The 13,891-nt window shown below is 37.2% G+C and overlaps 1 protein-coding gene across 2 annotated transcripts in view; it reads right to left on the bottom strand.

Moving 5' to 3' along the window:
• Pon2 (paraoxonase 2) overlaps positions 1 to 13,891 on the bottom strand; it is a 41,131-nt gene that overhangs the window by 11,398 nt on the left and 15,842 nt on the right. For both annotated transcript variants that reach the window (XM_042684581.1, XM_042684580.1), the window contains exons 3-5: positions 7,405 to 7,460; positions 2,795 to 2,960; positions 2,133 to 2,259 (exon numbers count right to left, since the gene is read on the bottom strand). In XM_042684581.1, coding sequence (XP_042540515.1) covers positions 2,133 to 2,259; positions 2,795 to 2,960; positions 7,405 to 7,460 — 349 coding nt within the window. The remainder of the gene's footprint in view (positions 1 to 2,132; positions 2,260 to 2,794; positions 2,961 to 7,404; positions 7,461 to 13,891) is intronic.

The raw sequence follows: 13,891 nt of genomic DNA, 5'->3' as shown, positions 1-13,891 counted from the left end.
GCTAAAAACAATTACATTTTTAAAACCAGTTAGACAAGGGTGTTATTAAATTTAAATTCCAATTATCCTATGCAAAAAGTTCTGAAAGAACTGCTTTCTCCTTTGTCAAATGAAAAATATGGAGCTTACAAGGATGGTGGGTCTCCCTCTCTAATTTTTTTTTTTCTGAGAAAGCTCCATCATTCAGGCAGAGGATGCTTGAATGGTATTGATACTCCTTATTTATTATGAAGTACATTTTGGGAAAGAATGATTGGAGGTTATATGCTGATGCCCTAGATAGGGAAATAGAAATTAAAAATATCCATCAAAGTTAAACTAGAAGCAGTAAGCTAATGGCAGCTGAGCTGGCAGTGTACATGCAATTCTTTTTTAGCTATATTACCCAGCACCGTTATATTCTTGAGTTAGTAGTGACCCATTTGCAACTTGAATGCCTCTAGTTCTGTAGGCCCTTAGCTCACAGCCACTACTAAACCCAGCTAACTCCATGAGAACCTTTGTATCAAAGTCCCATGAAAACCACACAAACCCATATAAATACTTCTGGGGCAAACACTTCAGCACTAAGTTATCTTCAATGGGATGATAACAGAAAAATAGTGAGGTTTGTCTTCTACTCTCAGGAGGAGCTTGAAGGGTATAGTTTTATAGTCCAGGATTTTATCTTTTCTTAAGGGAGTATATATGGAATGCTGATTATTATTAGTATAAAGAGTGACATTATAGGGCTGGGAAGGTGGCTCAGTGGTAGAGTGCTTTCCTTGCATACGTGAGGCCCTGGGTTCGATTCCTCAGCACCACATAAGCAAAAAGAAAAAAAAAAGCCGGAAGTGGTGCTGTGGCTCAAATGGTAGAGTGCTAGCCTTGAGCTGAAGAGCTGAGGGACAGTGCCCAGGCCCAGAGTTCAGGCCCCACAACCGGACCGAAAAAAAAAAAAAGAGTGACATTAACTTTCATGTATGCTCTCCCTCATTTACAACGAAACTATATATGTATGTATTACATATATATATATATATATATATATATATATATATATGGTGTGGGGAGAGAGGGAGAGAGATTGTAAAGGTTGAATGTCCCCTTGGGACCAGAAGTATTTCTGGTTTTCTATTTTAGAATAATTGCATGATGTAAATAACATACATTTGCATGATGTAAATAACATCTTATTTGGGACACAAATCTAAACATGGAATTCATGTTTCCTATCTACTTTAAACACATCTCAGCTTATTAGGCAGGTTACACTTTCAACTGTTTTTATTTAATTGTTTTAATATTATTTAATATTATTAAATTTTTTGTAGAATCTTGTCTTTTTTTCCCTGAAGCCAAGATCCTCCTGTCTATGCCTCCCATGTACCTGGAATTACAGGTGTGAGTCACTGTACCTGGTCTGCTGAAAGTAATTTTATACAATATTTTTAGCATAGTATTTTTTACGTTTTTATTGCAGAAATACTGTACTGAGGGATTAGTTACATGAATAAGGTGATGAGTAGATTTCCTATCAAGCATTGTCACTTCCTCCTTTGTTTTTCCCCCTAGTATCCCTTCCCTCCCACCTCCCCAATTCTTCCCTCCCCCCACCAAAGTTGTAAAGTTTTTTTTCAACATAGTGTCTTGTACATCTCATTGTTACAATGGGTCAACCTGTATCCTTATCTCAGCATTTTGTTATTTCCCTTCCCCTCCCCAAATTAGAAAAATGTTTATACGAGATGCAGGATTTATGCCCAGAAGAAAATTTTGTGCTGTGAAGATTTCCATTGTAGCATCATTTTTGTACTCAGAATGTTTCAGATTATAGAGCCTCCCAAACTTGAAGTTTTAAGGTTAAAATGCTTATAAAATTCCATATAAATATCCATATTTATAGAGATATAGATAGACACCTACATTTTTACCTAAATATTATACCATATATTGTATAAACATATAGTTATATAATTATATTTTGTAATATATACTGTGATATATCATGTGTTAGGTATGTATGTATCTATCTATTTATCTACCTATCTATCTGCCTGATTTTACAAAAAATAAGAGGATTACCCATCCTGAGGAATGTTTGAAAATGCTAGAGATAAATCTTCTGGAGAATGTATTAAAGGAGGAATTACCTTGGAAGAAGCTCATGTTTGATTGTTTTCAGATGCAACAGAGAATTTTCTTCTTCTTCAAACTTAAAAATTTCCACTGTATTCTTGAAGTCCGGATGGTTTACAACAAAGAGATAAACTGTGTCATCTAAAGGATCGAAAGAAGAGAGTTAATTTACAAGACATAACCATAGGACCTCTGGGCAGACACTGACATTTAAATACCACAGGCAAGGAAAGGTTGAATATACAAGCTGTAAGATGACTTAACAAGTCATTCTTCCTGGTCTAGCCCATCACTGTCTATCTGCTGTTATTCCTGATCATTGGTCACTTGACCTTTTAAGAAAGAGTGCCTCCCACTCCATATACATAATTCATGCATAATCTGTTTAGAGATTAATTCTGAAATACAGCTCTTTTAAATACAATAATCACAAGTATGTGAAAAGGTTATGAAATTTAAACATTCTTTCAGATGTTAACTGTTAGAAATTTCAAAGTAACATAACCTACTGCCAGAGGAAGAGGCAAGTGGACAAGTTGTTTGTATGAAGAATACAAAAATAATTCATGAGCTGACTGTCCTTCCTTCCTATTATTAATAAGATCCAAACCTATTGTTCACAGTCATTTGTGAACCACTGCATGATTTCTAACATTGGTAGCTCATCAGCTCTTACCGTTGTCTATGAATGTGCTGATGCCATGAGGATTAAATGAAGCCAAGTCAAATCCTCGGCTGATTCTTAACTCCAGTGCCCTCGGTTTTTCATCTTTTAGATCCATCATTAGTATGCCTCCAGACTTATCCGGTGCAAAGCTGTGGAGTCCTGGAAATTTTAGACCCTTTCCAAAAACCGTGAAAAAAAGTGAATTACAAAGGCTTGAGTATTTGTATGCAGTGAAGTGGGAACTACACATGAATGATAAGTAGAGACTCTGGTTCAAGGTGATGGCATAAAGCCATAAAGACAAAGGAAACAGAGGAAAATAAACAATAGAAGAAATTATAATTGGGAGTTGAAAAGTTGAAAGCTGAACAATAACTGATTTTGTGGAGCTGAGTCAGAAGAGTAGGGATTTTTTTCTCTTCAAGGTCTCCCAGAGGATAAGCAGACTCCCAGACTCCAGACAGAGCGGAATATAGGGATAAGTAGAAGTGTGCATTTTAACAGAAACCCTCAAGCCCTGGGCCTATACTCTACTAAATTTTGGTCAACTGTCATGACTCCCCTCCTTGTCTCGCATCTCATATCCAATCCATCCGCAAATCCTGTTGTCTTGAACACTGAAAATACATTCCTTCCTGAGGATGTGAACTGTTCTCACCCCTTCCTCCATGGCTGCCCTGGCCTACTTCTGCACCATAATTATAACAGCAGCTTCCAACTGGCCTTTCTGCTTCTATACTTAACCCTTAGTGTTTCTCATCTCAGCTTCCAGATTACCTCTGCTGATGTCATACCTCTGATAAAAAATCTCTAATGGCTTCTCATCTTCCTCAGGTTATGAGCAGAAATTCTTAGGATAGCTTGATGACGCTATTTAACTGGCCCTTCTCACCTTCCTCTCCTTTCCCCACACTCTTATCTCTCCCCCATCACCTGGGATTCTTGCTCACTCCAGTTCCTTGGCCATCCAGGCTCTAAGAAGTCAATTCTCCCTTCAGGACTTACATTCTTTGTTCTTTCTAGGAATGCTCACCTCAGCCTCCAGATATATATAGGATTCTTTCCCTCTTTTTTTTTTCCTGGTTTGCTTTTCTCCATTATCCTCATTGCCATTTGACATAGGTATACATTAACAGTTACAAGAATGCTGTACCATGAGACTTATTGTCTTTCCAGCACAGTTGGTCTACCCCTTCTTCTCAGGGCCATGTGCTACTCTTCTTCTAACTTGCAAGTTTCTTCCTGAAAAATTGGCAAAATTGATGACTCTTCTGACATTTGGACCACATCCCTCATCAGAGACCTCATCTGTATCCTCTTCCAAATAGCAGCAAGAAAACACCCTCCCCACAGCCATCACTCTCCACTGCCCTGCCTTCCATGTGTTTGGTTAAAGCACTGTTACCATCTCACACATATTCAAAGAATCCAGTGAGGCACAAGCTAATGACTGTCATGTTTATTCCTTTCTAGACCCCTGTGCCTTAAAGGCTACTGGTAAATCATTCAGCCTTTCTCACTTATTTGTAATGTCCCTCATCTACATTTTCATGTGGGCATTAGGAAATTCTATTTTGTCCTTTTGATGTCTCATACCTATTTCAGTGCCAATATAATGTTTTTAAATTACTATGGCTTTTTAAACATGCGTATATATTACATATATATGGGTGATTAAATTGCTACCATGAATGAAACGTCATTATCATAACATCTTCTACTTATTTTTTTCTAGTTTGTGGAAAAGCCATGGCATTTTTATAGGCTTATTTTGTACCCAGCCAACTCACTAAAATCTCCTTCTAACTCTGATAGTCTGATAGCTGAAACTATGGGGTATGTAAAAAGCAACAGCCACAACAAAATCCATTATCTTACAATAATGGCACTTTTGTCTGTTTTTTTTTCTTCTATCTCATATTTCTTATTCTTGTTGGTTAGGTTATTGAGAGCTTTAATAGATTATTGATGGCGGTTGTGGTCGTGGGCATTTTTTTCCTGTTCTGCATGTTAATGGGAATATAGCTAATGTTTCACCATTAAGACTGATGCGTACTGTAGATTTCTGGGGATTTTCCTTCTATTTCTAGCTCACCTGGAGCTATTAATCAGGAATGAGTATTGAATTTTATTTAATGCTCTTTTGGCACTCCCGAGATGATCTAGGTCTTCTTCTTTTTTAACATGTTACTCAATAAATTCTCCAGCTATCTATAAAATGCTGATTCATCATTACCAGGCACAGTAAATTTTTCTGGAATGCACTGTTTCATGAAGCTGACTAATACAATGTTGCTACATTTTATGCATATTTAAAGATACAATAGAAGAATAAGGCTCACTTCATGCACAAAATTTGACATAATAGGATCCTTCTAGTTAAAACACAAAAACAAAAACAGAACAACCATGTGTCTACAGTTGCATACTTGTAAGGCTGGCAGGCTCAGTAAATAGAATATACTGGAGTTATATTTCTGCTAGTTCAGCTGTCACTAAACTCTATTCTTTATTAAGGATCCCAAACAACACCATGGCTTCTATGCAGAGGAAATGCTACCAGATAGGATAACTACTCACAGTTATTGTAATATTTCCTATCACTTCAATATTTTTCCTTATTTAAAAATTTTATTTTAGTTTTAACTGTGATAAAATAGTAACAACATACAAGTCCTCATCATCACCCTTCTGAAGTATACAGTTCAGTAGTACTAATAAACTACATTCACCTTATTGTTTAAATCCTTCTATATTCTATTCTTTGTAATCCAATCCCTCACCAAGTATGATGTTAAGTTTTGAGATGCCCCTCAAATCTATACCTGTGGAAAAGTATGGGGCAGATGGGCTAAAATGCTGAGAAGAGAAAGAAATTCCTCCGCAATACATAAATTATTCAATTAGCAAGGAAGCACATACTTGGAATGTCAGAGAAAGACAATGCCCAGTGAAGGAAAAACAGCAGTAAAGAGGCGATGCTTCTAAATTTGAAAAACAAAACCCTCCTTCAAACCAGTCATATAACTAAGATCACAGAAAATAAGCAGAAAATCCTTGTTGATGTGGCTAGACATATGTCTCTAATGTGTAACTCTGCTAAAATGACTATAGATTTTTTGTGCCGAGAAACCTGACTCCTCATTTACAAAAAGTCTTGAAATAGTTTAAGTTTTGAATTACATAAAGTGCAAATAACACACCTTTGAAAAAACAGTACAACTTTTTATCTAGGATTTTTACATATTTAAGTTATGAATAATTGTGATTAGTCCCAGCATCCCCCCTGCCAAAACCTATAAACTGACGTGTGCTTTAACAAACTCTTATTGTAATTAGTGCTTGATTCATTTTATGTAGGCCATTAAAACTAGTTTGAGCTTAGCAATGCTATTTCTTGGCCCTCAATAGTAATAACCAGCTGTTCAGTCGTTCATATAAAATCTATCAGGAACCTGAGGAGAGTTCCAAAACTCATTCTCTTCTAAGCTGAGTTCTCTTACCTTTCTTACAAGTCTGACAACTATTTATTAGGGTTGCAGCTCTTTTCTGAAGTATCTCCAAGTTTTTTACATCCCTTCTGAGTCTCAGAGCCTGAAAATAAATGGGTGTGGAGGGGGAGCTTTTGGAGTAAGGTATTCCTTCAAAACAAACTGGCCCCATGAAGATGCAAAAGATTCTTATTTCAGTTCAAGCCAGGGAACTGGTGGTCAGAAACCCTCATCTGCCTACTCATTGTGCTTCTCAATTAGCATGAGTATTGGTCCAGCAAACATCATGCACATCAATGTTTTAACATCTTTCTATGGCATCCTCAGAAGAGATATTGTTTTTCAGCCTGAAAGAATTAAAATAAGAATGAAGTACATAAATAAACTCAGTTAATAACTTTCCAATATACTATTCAGGGGGAAAAAAGAAAGAAAGAAAAAGCTTCAGCCTTGGTTTGGGAATGTTGGGTTTATTATTTGAAATAACAGATTTGAATATGTAAATTTTAATATGCTTAAATCTGAATATGTAATGGCAAGAAGGACGGATACAGTATTTAAAATAGGATAATGGTGGTATCGCACATCCACAATAATGTCTCAAATTTCTTTTTTTTATCACCTATTTCTTTAATTTAAAAAAATGACACTTTTTTTTTGGGGGGGGGAGGGGTGGTCCAGTTGTGGGCCTTGAACTCTGGGCCTGGGCGCTGTCTCTCAGCTCTTCAGCTCACGGCTAGCGTTCTACCACTTGAGCCACAGCGCCACTTCCAGCTTTTTTCTTTTTGCTTATGTGGTGCTGAGGAATGGAACCCAGGGCCTCATGCATGCAAGGCAAGCACTCTACCACTGAGCCACCTTCCCAGCCTGAAAAATGGCATATTTTTAAAACATAGATTGTATTGAAATATTCCAGTCCCAGATAAATAATCAATCCATTGGAAAAGACTGTCTGTATGTTTAGAAAAGCTTAAAGAAATTTCTAAGACCTAGTCTGACCTATCTCCCTGCCCCAACTTATGTTACAAAGTAAAGGACTTAAAGATAAGATCTCAACAATCAAAAACAAAAAACCAAGAAACAAAATACATCCCTCTACTGTTTGGGGGGAAAGAAGACAGTACTCACCACGCTAAAGAAAGCCAGGCCATTGGGAAGAATATCAATGTCTTCAGCGCCGGCTTCTGTAAATTCAAGGAATAGGTAAATGTCATTTTCAAAACCTGTTACTTGTTAGAGATAGAATAACTGGGACTTTGCTCACTTTATAAGAGAGTCTGTATTTTTAGGGATGGTTCCAATCATTTTTCCAAAGCACAGTTGTCTTTAATAAATGTCAGTCTAAGCACTTTCCTGAAGTGAACTTCTGACATTAAATGTTAAATATTTTATGTTTACTCAAATCAAAGTCAAGTTATCACTACATTTCCAGCTATGATACAGAAAAAGTTGACATCTGTACACTTTTATGATAAACATCCAGATGTCTGTATAAAAGTAATTGACATCAAGGGAATATTACGTTCAGAAGGAAGGGCTCATAGTCACTTAACCATGCAAATATCCTCGTCTTCTTCTGTGCTCACTCAATCTGAAGCAAAAAAACATTTCTCTCATTAAACAGAGAGAAAACACCTGGGATTACTTATTCCCTCTCTTTTTAAAACAATGCCTATTTGTTCTCATAAGCAAAGAAAGTTTTCTATTTGCTCTTGAAATTTAGGTTTTAAATTATAGGAAAAACTAGCAAAAGAAAAATTAATGTAGAATATCATGCACTTAAGCCAGCTGAAGCTGCCAGCTCCCATTTCTGAGGCAGGCTACAATTATTATTGATTGTTTATTGACTTGTCTGCACTATACTCAACATAGCACGGCAAATAATTAGATGTAAGACTTTCCCAATGGTCTCCCTGTATAAATTCTTCAGACAGAAAATAGACCCAAACACAGAAAAGAGGAATAAAAATGGCTTAGATCAAGTCAAATCATGACACTTTTTTTGAGGTTACAAAATCCAATCTTCCACTTTAAGACCCCTCTGAAAGGATTTCTCCAAGATTATTTCTAAATTGTAAACCCAAACACCATTCTGGTTTTGATTCATGAGTTTGTATTTAGTCAGTTGGTTCCAATATTGTTTGTTCTTTACAGAGCAGGAAAGTGACCCAAAATAATGCCAAGAACATTACATTATAAACATGAGGTATATATCTTCCTGCTCCTCAGAGATAAAATAGATATTTTTAAAAAAAACTTAAGCTTTTTATAGTGGAGGGGATCAGTAGATCCTTGAAGAACCACAATGGCTTCAAAGGGCTTTCAACTACTGGTTAAAACAAGGTAAACATATCCAGACCTACGCATTGCAAAATGTCTTCTAAATGTAGCGCTAAGAATTCTTCTGTGAAAATACTCCTTCCTTGATACATGTGTTGTACACATATACGCACATACAGAATTTCGGTCCAAGATTTCTAAGTAGCAAGTCAGTTGTCAGTTAATGAAATTTATCTTTCTTGAGAAATTATTTAGGAAAATTTGACTTTTATGTGTACATATTTACACACGTAAAAATAAAAGAAAATATTAAAAATGCTTCCTTAGGTTAGTAGAATTACAAGTGATTTTAAATTTCTTGTGTGTACTAGCACGTGAACTCAAGGTTAGCGAGTTACTACTTGAGCCATTGCTCTACTTCTGGGTTCTTGGTAGTTAATCAGACGTAAGAGTCACACACAAACTGTTCTACCCAGCTGGCCTCAAAACACAATCCTCAGAATCCCAGACACTTAAGTAGCTAGAATTAGAGGTGTGAACCACTGGTTCTTGCTTAATTTTCTTTCTTTTCTTTTGAAATAATATATTTTTGTTGTTGTTAAAGATTTCTATAGGCTTGGGTGTAGTACACGCTCAGAATGTGTAAGGTCCTGATCAAGCCTCAGTCAAAAGAATCAATTAATTAATTAAAATAATAAAACAAATATTTCCTACAAGTAATATTATTTTAATAATCAAGAACAAAAATCTTATTTATGTTTTTGGTTTTTGTTGGTCATGGGGCTTGAACTCTGGGCTTGGGTGCCGTCCCTGCACTCTTCAGCTCAAGACGAGCACTCTACCATTGAGCCACAGTGCCACTTCTGGTTTTCCAGTCGTTAATTGGATATGAGTCCCATGGACTTTCTTGCCGGGGCTGGCTTTGAACCTCAATCCTCAGATCTCAGTGTCCTGAGTAGCTTTCATTTTCTTTTTGTCTTGTTTGTTCATTTATCTATCTTTAGTAGGGTGAGGGGAGGCACAGAAATGGAGGAACAAAGAGTGAAAAAATGCAGCAGTGATACTCACTAGACACTATGTTGAAAATGAACTATACAACTTGTGGATAAGGACAGGAAGAAAAACTGGGAGAGAGGAAGGGAAGGGGTGACACTGTCCAAAAAGGAATGTAATCTTACCTGACTTATGTAACTGTAAGCCCTCTCTAAATCAATTCTTTTTTTTTTTTTTGGGTCCGGTCGTGGAGCCTGAACTCTGGGCCTGGGCGCTGTCCCTCAGCTCTTCAGCTCAAGGCTAGCGCTCTACCACTTGAGCCACAGCGCCACTTCCGGCTTTTTTCTTTTTTTTGCTTATGTGGTACTGAGGAATTGAACCCAGGGCCTCAGGCATGCAAGGCAAGCGCTCTACCACTGAGCCACCTTCTCAGCCCCTCTAAATCAATTCTTTAGTATCAATTTAAAATTATTTTGTTAAAAAGCTAAAGACTGGGCCAGGAACCAGTGGTTCACATCTGTAGTCATAGCTATTCAGGAGGCTGAGATCTGAAGATTGAGGTTTGAAGCCAGCCTATCTCCAATAAACTACTCAGAAACAGCCTGAAGTGGTGTTGTAGCTCAAGTGATAGAGCTCTAACCTTGAGCACAAAGAGGCTTAGGGACAGTACCCAGGCCCTGAGGTTAAGCACAAGGACCAGGTGGTAGGGGGAGGTAAGGGACTGGGGGTGGTAGTGGGGAGGGGAAGCTAAAGACTGGGTATGGTGGTAAATGATAATAGCCATAGCTTTTCAGGAAGTAGAGATAGGAGGATGGAAGACGACAGGTCCCAGGTTAAACCATAAGATCTTATTGAAAAATAACCTAAAGTTAAAGGGGCTAGGGGCATAGCTCAAGTGGTAGAGTACTTGGAAAAGTCTGTACCAATCCTCAGGATCAATGTTTATATAAAGTTAATGTAAGATGTTTGTGTGTGTGTGCATGTGCGTGTGTGTGTGTGTGTGTGTGTGTGTGTGTGTATAGTTAGCTCTTGTCACTTTCATTATGTAGATGTTACTATTATGCTAAATCTTCAATATTTAAAAGCTTAGTCACAGTCTATTAGATTGGGAATGGATGTAAGAATGGAATAAACAATGAACTTACTTTCTTCTTCACAGAAGACAAAGCTGCATGATCAGTAGTCAATGACTACCTACTAAATCAGAAAGACATATGATATACATAAGGCTCCCAAGAATAGCACCGAGTTTATTTCCAGTGATGGCAAATGTGGCATGGTGTGTGTGTGTGTGTGTGTGTGTGTGTGTGTGTGTGTGTGTGTGTGTGTGCAGAAGGCAAGGAGAAAGGACTCATTTCTTAGTAAGATTATTCTCAAGTACATGGATACTACTGTTTCTAAAATAGGAAATAAATATAAGGTCTTTTCTACCCTTGCTGTCCACCATACCAACTTACCTTTGACTAATTAGGAATGTATGTCCATCAACCTTATTCCTTGTTACCAAAGACCACTAGATAAACAAGCGTTCTTGAGAAAAGTCTATAACCACAAGTTACTATTGAACGTTCTGCATTGCAACAATGAGATGTACAAGTCGTTATGTTGAAAACCAACTACAACTTTGGTGGGGGGAAGGGGGAGAGGAGGATAGGGTGGGGAGGTGGGGGAGGGGAGGATGGGAAGGGATGGGAAGGGGAAACAAAGGAGGAGGCTACAATGCTTGATAAGAAATGTACTCATTATCTTGCCCATGTAATTGTAACCCCTCTGTAGAGTATTTTTACAATAAAAAAAATACAAATGCTTATGAGGTGTGGACTAACCATGGGGCAAAAGGGAAAAAAAGCACAATTCTAATTAAATCTAAAAATGTTCCTCAAATGTGCCTCTAATCACTCATCTTCTCTGCTCTGTTGCTTTTGAAACGCCTCAGAGGCATTAACCATTTCCACGAGAGGGGCCAGAGGTGACAGATTTCCTCCTTCTTTCCAATTCCAGACAGCAGCTCACACACATCACAACATAAAGGTCACAAACACAGACAGATGCCTGTTCAGAATACAAATGCTGCTAGGCTTGTTTTGCTCTGAGGCACACTCTGTCCCAGCAAGCTATAACAGGAATATACTTGGCAGTTTGTCCTGTAATATGTCTGGTGATGCCCTGTTGTCTACTCTGAGACTTGAATTCACAGAAGGTGAGCTTCGCAGGGCAAGGGCTGTTCAATGATGTGACAATTATTAACTCAGTCACAAAAGTCACTTAAGAGATCAATGACCCAACCTCCCACTCTTGTATAACATCCCTCACAGATGTCAATCCTGGCTACTGGAAAACCATTTCTGAGATGCTGGTTCTTCTTGGCTGCTGCCAGCAGATGGAATGAAGTCGCTGGATTACTCAGGTCTCCAAAACCACCTTAGTTCTAGAACTGTGTATTTTGTCCTGCACCCATCTAGCCAACCTGGCATTTAATACTGAGTTTGTATCTTCCTGCTGTTTGGGCAGCTGTGAGAAAGACAAGCCCTAGGAGAGTCAGCCAGTTTAACTGGAGGAGGTATGACTAGAAAAGAGATGTACAAAGAATGAGAGGGCAACTTTGGATCTCTAGAGAAACTAAGGCAGGAAGGTTGCTCTAACAACTTCAGGTTGTACTGAGCGCATTCTGGTTGTAATTTCATGATGACTATCAAAACTTTAAACATATACTCCAAATGCAACAATCTCACTGTTAAGGACTTAGTTATAGGTATACAAATACAGAAGCAAAGATGGTTACAGGTTTGTCTAGAGTGCAAAAATTTGCAACAATAGGGTTATATCAAAGGAAAAGAATCAATCAGCAGAGTTAAGAGAAAAGCCTGCAGAATGAGAAAAAAAATCTCTAAGTTTCATCTGACAAGATGTTAATACCCAGAGCATGAAAGGATCTTTAAAGAACTTAACATAATAATAAGAATGAAATTTAAAAATGGAAACATGGTCAGTTTTGATAAAGGTTGTGTTTATAGTATTAGAAGTAGACATACAAATAGCCAACAAGATATTAAAAGTTCTCAATCAGGGAAATGTAAGTCAAAGCTACAGTGAGACATCATTTCATCCCAGTCAGAATGGCTATGCTTAAAAAGGATAAAAAATAACAAATGCTGGCTATAAAGTAGAGAAAAGGAAATTCTTTCATACTGTTGGTATGAATGTAAATTAGTCCAGTCCTTATGGACAATAACATGGACAATGACCAGAAAAAAGTGAAAATAAAACTATATATGTTCTAGTAAACCATTTTACTGGATAAATGAAATTACTACATAAAGGAGATACTGGCATGACCAGGTTCATTGCAACACAATGGCAAAGATGCAGTCACCAAGATGTCCATTAATAGATGAATGGATTTATTTTAATGTGGCATTCTACATTTGTAAGACACATTTGTAGTCATATTGAAATATCATTCACTCCTTAAAAAGGATAAAATCTTGAGCTGGTTGTGATGCTAGATGTCTGAAATCTAGTACACAGGAGGCTATGTCAGGAGGATCACAAGTTCAAGGCTCATGAAATCTTCTCATGGGCAGCAACAGAATGGAACTGGAAGATTCTATATTTAATGAGGTTAACCAGAAATAGAAAGACAATGATCATGTCCTTAACTCACTTGTAGAAGCTAAAAGACTTGAAGATATGGAAGTAGAGAGCAGAACACAGCACAAGAAGACAGGAAGGACAGGAAATGGGTATGGCAAATGTAGATAATATATACAAAAATACAATCAAGGGAGAAGTAATTCTGATTACTGACATAGCATTAATCTATGTCACTGAGTTACTGTAGTTTATAATAACTAAGATAACTAGAAGGGGAAAGTTTGAAGGTTCCTAACCAACAGAAATTTTGAGGAGATAGAAATGCTAACTACCTATTCTAGCCATTACAATTGTATCCATATATTAAATCATCTAATTAAACCCTATAAATAGGTACAAACATATATCTTTCAAGAACTAAAGATTTAAAAAAAGAATGACAAACCAGAGTGTCAGTTGATTGGAATACATTTGTACACATGTGAACATCTGTCACAAGGAACCTTTCCTCCCAATGAATGCTAACAAAAAGAAAGCAAAAGTATCTAAAGATCTACATGTTTGATATAGTCACCAAGCAAAGTTTTATCCAGTGCTCCACTGACTGGGAGAAGTTAGCAACATCATGGTAAGTTTTTATTCCATTACTATTGACCATGCTGTTCATAGTACATTATAAATTAATGAACGTTTGGTGCACAATTAGCTTGCTTTCCTTCTTCTGTTAAAAGCATTCATGTGGTTAATG

This window comes from Dipodomys spectabilis, unplaced genomic scaffold (genome assembly GCF_019054845.1).
Source record: "Dipodomys spectabilis isolate Male_0828 unplaced genomic scaffold, ASM1905484v1 ptg000089l, whole genome shotgun sequence".
Taxonomy (NCBI): Eukaryota; Metazoa; Chordata; class Mammalia; order Rodentia; family Heteromyidae; genus Dipodomys; species Dipodomys spectabilis.
Note: the sequence above shows the minus strand (reverse complement) of the source record. Positions and strands in the feature narration are given on the sequence as shown.